The 12,124-nt window shown below is 36.0% G+C and overlaps 2 protein-coding genes across 2 annotated transcripts in view; one reads left to right on the forward strand and one right to left on the reverse strand.

Moving 5' to 3' along the window:
* The window catches only part of LOC126805043 (peptidyl-prolyl cis-trans isomerase CYP65), a 309,510-nt gene that overhangs the window by 61,606 nt on the left and 235,780 nt on the right, over positions 1–12,124 (forward strand). The window lies entirely within an intron of this gene.
* Positions 821–1,609, reverse strand: LOC126801281 (zinc finger BED domain-containing protein RICESLEEPER 2-like). The gene has a single exon (XM_050528791.1). It carries the CDS (start codon positions 1,607–1,609, stop codon positions 821–823), a length of 789 nt encoding a protein of 262 aa, XP_050384748.1.

The raw sequence follows: 12,124 nt of genomic DNA on the forward strand, positions 1-12,124 counted from the left end.
GAACTGAAATTAAATTTCGGTTCGGCTCAGTTCGGTTCATGGTTCTCAAATAGACCAAACTGAAAACTGAACCGACCGGTTGGTTTGTTTTTTTTTTTTTTTTTGTAAATTTGAAAAAAAAAACGGACTGAATTACTGAATCAGACATATGGTTCCATTTGAGGATCTAAACTTTTTTTTTACCCTAAAACAATCATTTCTAACAATCAAAACATTATGATTTTACACAATTTATAGTTTCATACACCATAAAACACAAATTCAAAGTCTAAACTTCAAAGTAAATTGAGTTCACCAAAATCCAAATAAACATGAAATTTTTCATAACAAATGAGTCTCCTTGTGAATGCCATAATCCCTCATTCATCAATTCTCAAGACCATGAAGTGGTGTTTGGTGTCAAGACATCATTCCAAACATTTTCCACCACCACATTTGAACATGACTCCTTTCGTAATTCTACATCCAATATTAATAAGAGAAACATCACATATTAAAAAATAGAAAAGTATGATGTATATAAACTTTAAAACATCAAATATTAGAAACATCAAATGTTACCTTCAACAACTTCATGACATATTTCAACCTCTTCCGTACTGAGCTCATGACTTATGGCAACATTATCATTCGTAATTCAATTTTGAACACATATCAACGCCTCCACCATTTTAGGACTTAATGAAGCACGATATGGATCAATCACCCTCCCACTAGTGCTAAAGCAAGACTCTGAAGCTATAGTGGAAACGGGAATAGCTAATACATCCCTAACAATGCGTGCCAATATAGGGTACTTGTGAATTCCATTTATCTTCCACTAATTTAACAAATGGAATTTCTCATGATCACTCTCCATAGCATCTCCAAGATACCTATCAATGTCATTGTTAATGAGTTCGGTTCGCCTTGCTCTTCTCCTTTCTTCTTTATCCTTCAACATCTTATCAAACTCCGTTAAACCCTCAATTGAAGTTGAACTCCCTACATTCCCCTCATTAGATACTTGAGAACCACTAACACTAAATTCTTCATCTTCCTCATAAACCTTGTAAATATCATACAAGAGGTTTTTCACCATCTTTGAGTTCACCTCCACCCTCTCATCAATCTCCCCAAATAAAATCTCAAAATAATCAACTACTTTCTCAAGCTTATATCGAGGATCAAGAACAATAGCAATAAATATATATTGATTTAACTTATCTAAATCACCCCAATACTTATTATACTTTTCTATCATAAGTTCTATAATCCCAATCAAATTTGGATTAACTTGTTCTTCTAAAAGACACTTAATTCGAAGCAAATCACCAAATGTATCATGAATTGAAGGATAATGAGAACAACATACCTTCAAGGTGACATTATAAAACGGCTTCAACAAATCCATATAGCCTTGTGCTTCTTCCCAATCAAAACTACTTGGAATGGATGGAGTGTTGCCGTCGAAAAATGATATAGCATTAGGCTCATCACAAAACATCCTATCAAGGACTTTGTGGAACTTATAGGAAGATCTCAACATCAAGTAAGTAGAATTCCACCTAGTCGGCACATCCATAATCACACCCCATTTTTCATCAATTTTCATCATCTCTTTCCACATATTGAAATTGTTAAGTCTTTGTGGGGAAGACCTAACATACCTCACCGCCGAACCAATAAGCTTGATACATCATTCATCACACCCAACCCATCATTGACAATCAAGTTGAGAATATGAGCCACACACCTCATTTGCAAATTCCGGCCTCCATGCATAATGACATTTGGATTTCCCCAAGAATTCACTCTTCTAATAAGATCTCTAATTGCCACATCATTTGCACTAGCATTATCCAGTGATAGTGCGGACTTTGTATATACCCAACTCTTGCAAACAACTCTCCAACACCGCCGCAATAGTCTCTCCCTTATGATTGTGAATTGCACTAAACTTGATGATCTTCTTGTGCAACACCCAATTGTCATCAATGAAATGTGACGTGATCACCATATAGCAAATATTTTGAACCGAAGTCCATGTATCCGTCGTCAAACACACTCAATATCTACTCAACATCTTCTTCAAGTTCTCATTTTCCGCCAAGTACCTCTTAAACACTAACTTTGCTATTGTCTTACGAGAATGAGTCACCTAATTGGGATTGAGCCTCGACACAAAATACTTGAACCCATCTCCTTCCACATGCCTAAATGATAACTCATCCATCACAACATAATAGACACATGCATCGGTCATCTCCTCTTGATTAAACTTCCCAATAGCCAACTCATTACTCTTTGGTTTCCAACAAAAAAATACTTTGCCCCGAAGCCTTCATCTTCTCCATATTAGTAGGGTACTTGCGGCATTTGTCTATGTGATTGTTCAAGTTCGTAGTGTCATTGCCACTAGGATCGGCTAAATACTCCTTTCCACAATAATTACAAACTCCCTTCACCCTTTTCGTAGTGCCCTTGCTAACCAAGATCCTCTTAAAATGATCCCACACCGGTGTCCTTTTTTTTTTCCTTCAACCGTGCCAAGTATGTTTCGTCACTTTCTTTTTCCTCTTCTAAATCAACCACCGGGTTGCCAACACTACTAGCTTGAGTATGAGTATGAATAGGAGAATGAGCGGGGTCATGAGTGGGAGTGGGAGTGGAAATTGCTGCTATTGATTCACCCATATTTACCACATTCTTAGATAGATAAACAAGAAAAATAGTATTAATAATGTTGTAACATACCATATAAAGTTATAAACAAGTAATAAAAATTAACATTGATAACAATGTGATATGGATGCACTTGCACTTGTGTTTCCCCCATTTTTTGTAATGGTACTCTTGGTGTTAGGGGCTATTGCGACTTTCCTCTTCATTATAAGAAATTAAGATGTCAAGTAGAGGAATATACAAGAAGTTTCATGACAACAAACTAAGCAGATGCGTGCATGATTATATAATATGTGTAGCTTGCAAGTTGCAACTTATTCTTAATGGTTTTCTTTTTTCTCTTTCTTTTTCCTCAGCTATTGTAATAAAAAAATTGAGTTTTAAGACTCCATGCCCATAGTTTAAGTCTAATTTTCAATATATACACGCGGTTGATTTAGTACTGTTATAGTGTTATATACTATCTGTCTTTCTTTGCTTTGATCTTAAATAATATAGCTTGTATCTCAATGTACATATGAGTTTATGGTGTAGATATAAATATATGGTAATATGAAAAATAATTACCAGATTCAATAATTCAAAGATAATTATCTTCAACACTAATTGAATTGACAATTTGTTGACATGAACTAATTAACCAAAGTCATAAGCTCTCAACTCTAAGAAATAGCCATCACAATTTTCTTGGCCACCAAGCTAGGCAGCAATTTGAGAAGATATAATGTGTGCCGCTTCCCAATCATATTAGTTGGTTGAACCATGTCCACACCTCCAACAAGCTGAAAGGAATAGGTAAAGAAGCTAAGCACATATCACTGGAAAACCTCCTGCGATCGAAACATGAAAATATTCAAATTCTGATGCTAAGGTACATGCTTTCTTGGTACTAGTGATCAATAGCAACAGTTGAGGTTCTAGTCTTTCTGCTATCTTATTATGGCTACATTACTATCTTCATGTAGAATGAGATACAAAAACCGAAAGCTTAAAAAACAGAAAATGTGTAATATGCTCCAACAGAAGAAAGAAAATGGTGCTGAGTGCTGACATATCATCAAAGTATTCTATTTGCTAGCTGTTATAGTAGGTTTTAAGTTTTAACCATTAAAGATAAAACTGGACTCATATTTTCTGATTATGGCTGTTGTTATCTTCATACAAGATGGCATATATAGACTCTAAAGGGCCATGAAACTAATCATTGAGATTCAATTTGGGCTAAGATGTGGAGGGCATGTGGTACATTCACACCACACGGACTTGTATCAGGTTTATTGTCTACACAGATAGACTTGGTACAGTCGATACTAGTAGCTTGATGTTAAATTTTGATGATTGAGCCTACTCTGCAGTTATCATTCTAGCTTTTGGATTTCTTACTAGGTAAATTCCTTATGCTAATATAGGCCTTAAAAACTGTTGAAATGAAGAAACTAGATGGTCCAGATATTGATGAATACTGACTACAGTGAAAGGTAACTGCTCATACTGAACTCTGTATTAGGTTATGTACGTACGTTGAGTGCTTTCACTGATTTGTATTCTCAGTGCATTTGTGTTGTCTCACTACTGTATCTCAGGTCTTTGGATAAAGGTGGACAAGTGGTTTCAAAGAGGACTTTTGGTTCTTGGTAGTTTGCTGCAATTGGCACTTTCATATATTGAATGAGCCGATTTGAAGGTATGTACTTGAGTTCCTCTTTCTCTGCAAAGGCATAGAGGTTTTCTGGTTCTCTCAGCTCTTATATATCCTAGAAAGTAAAAGTTACTTAATTGGCAAATAACAACTTGACATTAACTATTTGAGATGGTTGAGTTCTTGAGCTGCTATTTGTCTTAATTATGGAAGGTTTCTTACCGAGGCACAGATTCTTAAGGCCCTGGAAATTCGACTTTGTGATCACAAAGAAATTGTGGACTGATATGATATTTAATTTTCTCATAAAGATTTGAAGTATATCTTTTATTGGTCTTTGCTTTGAATTGGCTATATAAGTATAAACTATGTAGGGTGGATTTAATCAACAAGCTTGTCGTGCAAGAAATCTAACAAACTATGGAAGGTAGCTTTCAGATGTTCTATTCTACTGCTGCAAAAAAACACTTGGATAGTTAGATCATTTACTACCAATCTAGATGCATGTATAAGTGTATAACAAGTGGTTTAGTTACAGTATCTTTATGAGCTTTCGTTGTGACTTTGTTTCTTTGTACTAGGTATTGAACCTGATGCTTTTATTCGGCTGAAGGAGGGCCATAATTTAAAGAAGCCTGATGGTCAATTACCTGTTAAATCTTGCACCTACTAATCTAATGTACTACCATTCTGGTCACATTTATCTATCACAAATAATGCAGGTACATTTATCTGGTCACATTTATCTATCACACTAAGCTCAGAGCCTCAACAGCCACATATCAAAATAAGCCTACATTTAGTCACTAGAAAACCACAACAAATTATGCATCAGTCACTCAACACATTAAGCTCAGAGTTTCAAACGCCACATATCAAAATAAGACTACAAATCTACATACTTCCATTCTTTAACAGTTCAAGCTTATTTAGAACAATACGATTAATTCCTAGTAAGATCAAAACTTTAACCAACTTATATGAAACTACAAGTCTACAACCATGTCCAAAGTACAAACAGTCTCAAACTTCAACACAAGTTACAGAACCAGGCCTATAACAGTATAACAAACTAAGTTCTTGAATGGACCGAATGGTCAACCTATAATTACATCCGGATTTAGGTTCATCTCATACCCTTTCTCTACTTCAAATTCAATTCAAAATCCATTAAGGACCAGCCGACCAGCATGAGAAACGTAGAGAGATTAGAGGGGCAGGGCATACGAAATGGGATTAGGGATTTACCTGGAGGAGAAACCTGCGATGTTGATGTCGGGTAGAGAGACTGCGACTCTGCGATGCGGATAGAGTAGAGAGACTCGAGACTCTCATGTCGACGCCGGCGATGCGGTGGGTCTCTGCTGAATCAAGAATCTCTTGGTCTCGGGTTTTCGGGAAAGTGGGAAATGGCGGAACTTGAACTAGGGTGAGGACTGAGGAGTCGACTCGAGGAGTTGAGGGTTTTCATTTAGGGGAATAAGGGAAAATGAAACGACATCGTTTCATTTAGGGTTTTATTTCGGTTCGGTTCGGTCAAAACGGTTCGGGTCAACCCTTGAACCGAAACCGACCCGAATTTTTTCTGTTTTTTTGTTTTTTTTTTCAGTTTGATTTATTCTTCGGTTCGTTTTTTTCAGTTTCGGCTCGGTTTTTTCGGGTCGGTTCTCGATTTTTTGGTCCGGAGTGCCATCCCTACCAACTAATAGTTCGCATAACAGCAAATTGTCTCAAAAAATAAACTCCAAATGTAGTTTTAATCCTTTCCCTAAACATAAATCCGGACATTATAAATTATAATTATCTCATAAAAATACTATTGCATCCAAAAAGCTAAGAATACTATTGAAGCACAGAACAGAAGCGAGAGATATATCCAATGAGGAACATGTAATAACCCTAGGTAGTATCTCGTGCGTAGCTGTAGGACAAATAACTGGCATAGTCTGATGCTTCAATACCTTCAGCACGCAACAGACTCATTCTCATCTTTCACATAGTAATCTTATCCCTCAGCTATCTATCTAGTTCATAACAGAAACCAAGAAATTCAACCAAAATTTTTTTATGTTCCAAAAATGAGGGAAGATCCACATATGATATCTAAAATAAGTAATGCCTTCACATAGAACTCTTATGAACAAAACTAACTGCTCTTCAAATTAGAAAAGTTTAGATTTGTAACGAAAAGCAAACAATAGAAATAGGTCAAATAATCACATAAATATTAATATAAACAATTACTTGTCATCACTGTTCACAATAAATTGATTAAAAAAAGAATCACAAAATAAAATAAAAAAGAAGAAAAAACAAACCTATATGGAAGGGGAACAAAAAAGCCAAAATGAAGAACATCAGCAAATTTAGATTATGTAAAAATTCCTTTCAAAGTTTCAAACCAAAAGAAGATGTGATACAATGGAACTCTTAAGCTTACATGCAATAATTGCCGCACACATATCATTCCTATCTATCGGAAACCAACAATAAGGGAAAAAATGTTATGGTGATATATATATATATATATATATTGTAATAAAAACATGATGTTGTGTCTCTTGAAGAAAAGCTTAATATCAATTAAACCTTCACTCTAACTAATGGAGAAGGGATTAGAAGCTTCAGGAATCAGGAGACGTTCACGAGGAGGTGAGAGTTATGACACGTGTACACCATCTCCGACTTTTATACATACACGAATGGCAGGACCGCAATTGACAGAAAACCGAGGACATAACCGTAATTGCCACGCGAGCTGGAAACAGTGCTTAACTCAAAAATAGTATATAGTAAATAGGATTTGCTTGGAAACCAATATATAGTTAATAGATTAGAGATCGAGCTGCTATTAACACCATGAAAATCCGTCTTAGTCCAAACCCCAACATACGTACATCATTGATTTTTATACCCTGGTAATATAGGGGCCGACAAATTACAGTTTAGATTTCAGAAGCAATGAAGGAACGAATACTACTATAACGAGTAATGAGGATTGGAAGAAGCAAGGAATTAGTACCCATAACAAGTACTGTAGGTCGTTATTAATTTATTTTAGTTTTTAATCTGTTCTTATCTTTTCTTTTCAAAGCCAAACATGCAGCACTCAGAGAATCTGAGAGGCCCATCTCAGCAGCCGAAGCAAATAATAGGGCATAACCAGAACTACGTCATCCCCATCAGTTAACTCTCTTGTGGCCTCAAAGTCTCCAACTTGCCTTGGCAACTTGGTTTGAAAACCCTATCTATAGATAAAGAGATTTATTAGATCGAGCTCATATATTCGCTGCTACCATTTTCCACCTTTGTTAGTGTCAACCCCCAATAAGCGATCTTATAATCAAACTTTCTGAGATTAAACTAGGAAGAACTTGCACAGATTGAACATTGTTTATTACAAGAACCAATTGGTTAATGTCTCCAATGACCTGGCCATTGGCCGAGTCACATAGATTTAATTTGTTGCCCAAGAAAACGTCGAGATGGAACAACTCAAGAGATTCAGCATAGACAATGCAATTCCAGTACACTATTATATATATCAGTTTGCTTTTATTTGTTTAACTTCTTATAGAATAGCTTCGTGTTTTTTTTTTATATGAGATTAGCCAAATAGCAAAGGTGGCCGGGGTGTTTAAAATAATGGAGAGATTCCATGGCAGCGCAGCTCCACCAAGAAGCTTGGAATTTGTCGAGAGTTCAAAGGAAGTGGATATTAGAAGAAGATAGCGGTCGGTGGTGAAATCCGCGTCACACTTCTTCTGCCTCTTCGATCGATTTGTCTGGTGCACAATTATTTTGCTTCCCACTAATTTTCTATTCGAACGGCTCCATGCATGTGTCTTGTATATATTCTCTTATTCAAGTTATCCTAGCTAGCTGGTAGCACTTATCTGTCGCTTTTCAATTTGATAACTAAAAACTGATATCAATAATGTACGTGGGAATAGTTTTCCACAATATCATTAGTCTTACAATATTAGAGAACTGAACTCATGATTATTGAGGTTCGAAGTTCGAACGTATAATTTAGCAATATTTTCCAAAATAATCGAACCGCTGCAGGATCTAGCTACGCCTAAGTGGTCGAGGAGGGTCAATTGACCCCTCTGACTTCATATTTTGAGCTGCAATTATGTAGTGTTTTATCTCTACATCACTTGTTTTTAACCCCTCGCCTCTACCAAATTTTATGGCTTTCCATATTTTTTTGTTTACGTACTTTTTACCAAATTATATAAGTTTTAACAGCTGCAAACCATAAATATATATTTTAAAAAGGTATAAATATAATATGTTATAAACTCCGGTGAATTACTACCATTGCCTATGTAAGTGATGTTATTCGGCTCATCAATATGTTTGTACCGTAAAGTAATTAGTAAGTAATTTGATCATATTTTTTTACCTTTCTTGATCAACATTCTAGCTACGCCACTCCGTTTGATTAGTTTTTGGATGACGTGACAGCTTTGGTAGTAAAGTTCTGACAAATTTTAACAGTAGAGAAGAGTTCCATTTTCCGTTGTGTGTGTGAATCACAATTCTATTTATTCATTGGAGATTAAAAATAGTACATATATGTTATTTTTGTACATTTTGAGCCATCCCGGAGATCTTTTATTATCCTTCCAAAAAAATCCACCAAATCTTTCGTTTTAATGCATTATTGCATTGTAATGGTCTTTTGTTGTGACGCATCAACGGTCTTTAAATTTCTTTTGCAAGCAATGGTCTTTTGTTGCGATGCATCAATGGTTGAACCACTACTACTCCATGGCTTTTTTCTCGATGTCTCCACGAAAAACCTTGAGGTTATCTTATACACATCACATCTGTAATCAAGCTGCCCATGCCAATGCAGTTTATGCAGCCATTCAAGTTTTCTCGAGATAATTTCACTGAAACTACAACTAAATTTCTATCAAGCTGCCCAATGCAACCATGAGTTTTCTCGAGAGAATTTCACTGAAACTACAGCTCAATTTCTACCACCTATCATATAATTTCATTGGTTTCTTGTCAAACCAGTCGTTAGCTACAGAGGTCGAATGTGGTAGGGCGGTAGGCCATTGGCTCTCATGGTAAAATAGTCGCATATACTGGTCTCATCTGAGGAAGGTCGAATAGGGAATCGGTGCTTCATTTCCAAGTCGATGAAACCAAAGACCGACACTTACACCAAAATGCAGGGAGGAGGAGAATCGGAGTAGTGGAGCTCGACCCATAATGTTTGGGGCAGCCATGGCTTACGTCGGATCCACGCCAACTGCTGCGGCCGAAAATGCGGCGACTCATAGACGCACACTGAAACAGAGCACCTTATTTATCCCTGAGTCTCAACCTCTCCACTCAACTCACTTGCTCCTTATTCATTATCTAATTCTCGGTTTTTAATAGACAAATGTTGAAATTTGTATGCTTGCGTCACTAATTCCTTACCAAACAGAATAAATCTAAAGCAAGTAGCAATAATTTTTATCCATTTATTCCTATCATATTGAAGTATTCAACTTTAAAAAAATTCGGATCTCAAAAGTTCAAAGTTAATCAAACTAGGTTAACATCGCAAATAGATTAGATTTGTGGCTGAACACTAACATGATGAGCCGCTTACGAATAACTATTAGTAACCCTCCCCTTAATTTATTATTTTTCCAAAAATAATATTTAAATGGTGAATAAATCTGATCACAAAACATAATATAACCGTAGAATTAGAAAATATCTTGTAAGAAATATAACTCCAGCATACTTGGGTGAGGGAACATCTTGTTTCTTGTTCTTGTATCTAAATCTCATACGAGCATTTAAAAAGTTTTTATTTTTTCCACCCTTACCTACGACGCAAACTCCTCAACTCCAAGTAGTCGGCATTCACACCAAAATTTTACTAATAAAAAAGCATTCAATCCCCACTCCCCAAGATAGGAGGAGGATAGTGGTCAAGTGGGAGACAGAGAAATCTAGACCATTCTCTCTTTATTTGGTCTAAAAATACAAAATAAAAATCTAAAATAAGGCGAAAATAAAATAAGATAATCCCATTTGCCTTAAAATTAATTATTTCTATTTTTTGTAGATGGATAGGACAGCCCAAATCGACGCTGACATGGTCCGTACTGTCTTGGCTCGCCATTGGTGGATAGAGACGCACAAACTACAATCCCCTCGTCACCGGCGGGCCCCGCTTCCCTCTGAAAAAATTGATTCCCTTCTAAACCCAGGGGCTGGGTTTACTATGTTGCCCCTATGTCCCCTGCGCCTCTTTCCGGTTTCCAAAAGCCGCCTCCTGCCGAAAGGTTCCCGAGCTCAGTATTCTTCATCATTGTATTTCTGCGGCGAAATATCCGTTCCGCCCTTCCCTTACTCCCACCGATATGCACGTTTTTACTGGTTTACTGCGGGATCAGTAAAACTGTCTTGGGTATATTTGGATAGTGGCGGTGTGCCAACATCTGGGTTTAGAGTTTGAGTCGTCCTGGCAACCTGCGAAAGGCACGCTTCTGAGTTGTGTCCAACTATCTACTATGCAACAAGTCATGGATGAAAGATCTTATTATATGCTTAATCAACAAGCAACCTCTTTGGTATACTGAAAGGGCGAAGAAGGGTCGCGCGACTATGCGTGACTGTAATCAACTACCAGAAGATGTCATCTGCTTATCATAGTATATTGTCATATTGATATTTGGGCATTTTTTATTAATCTCAACTGTTTCGTGAAGATTTAACAGGAAATTTGATATCGTATGGATTTTTACTTTTACAGCTTTTTCGTTATAAGTTTGGGAGACATAACTTACGTAGAACTTAATTTGATCTGATTATTTTTTAGTAAGTTAACAACCGCACTTGTAAAGCATAACTTATTCCAACAAGCGACTACACCAAATTGCAATAATGCGCGCTTGATTCATTATAAATGTGCCAAAATTTTACACTTGAAAAGGTAAATGACTATTTAGAGAGCAATAATATTGTTCACCCCAACTTTACCAGTACAAACACCAAATTCAGAAATTTAGAGGTGATCGAGAAATAGAATTTCACCAACTATATCACTTGGTCTAATTGTTTTCTGGATCCATACAATTAGTGAGTTGAGTTTAATGGTCAGCATGAAACTCAAAATGCTCAAATTTTCATTGTTTGCAGTTAAGAATTCAGATGAAAAAAGAAAAAAAATTGGGAGGAAAAAGGAAAAGTGGTGGGTATTAATTTAATAGGTAATGTACGGGGCAAGTGAGTCTGATCTGACTCAGCAATGTGTTGTTAGAGCGGAAGATGGTGTTAGCTGCAGAAATTTTCTCTGCATTCGTATGTTTTCCTCATTCAAGCCACCATCAAAGTTATTTGAAAAACAAAATTATCATCATCGGTATTTAAATTTTAGTAGCAAAATCAATATGGTACTCAGACTCAGAAAACTATAAATGTAATATTAAAATTCTTATTTTGCTATTAATGACGTACTTTAGTCAAATTTTTTTGACGGTTTTGTTTAAAAATTGACGTAGCATACATTGTGAGAATAAAAATGCATATTTTTTCACCATCCCTACTTGAATTCTAGTAACAAGGTCAATGTGTTACCCAAACTCACAATACTATCAATGTGATACACATACTCTTATTTTGCTATCAACAACGTACTTCTGTCAAATTACTTTAATGACTGTTAAATAAGTGATGTGACACACCTCGTGAGAATACAAAAGTCTCTCTTTTAATTAACCACATACCTAAATTAATTTTTTCTCTTTATTTATCTTTCATCTCCTCATAATTCTATTTCGCTCTCTCTTTATTTCACCC

This window comes from Argentina anserina, chromosome 1, assembly GCF_933775445.1.
Source record: "Argentina anserina chromosome 1, drPotAnse1.1, whole genome shotgun sequence".
NCBI classification, from domain to species: Eukaryota; Viridiplantae; Streptophyta; class Magnoliopsida; order Rosales; family Rosaceae; genus Argentina; species Argentina anserina.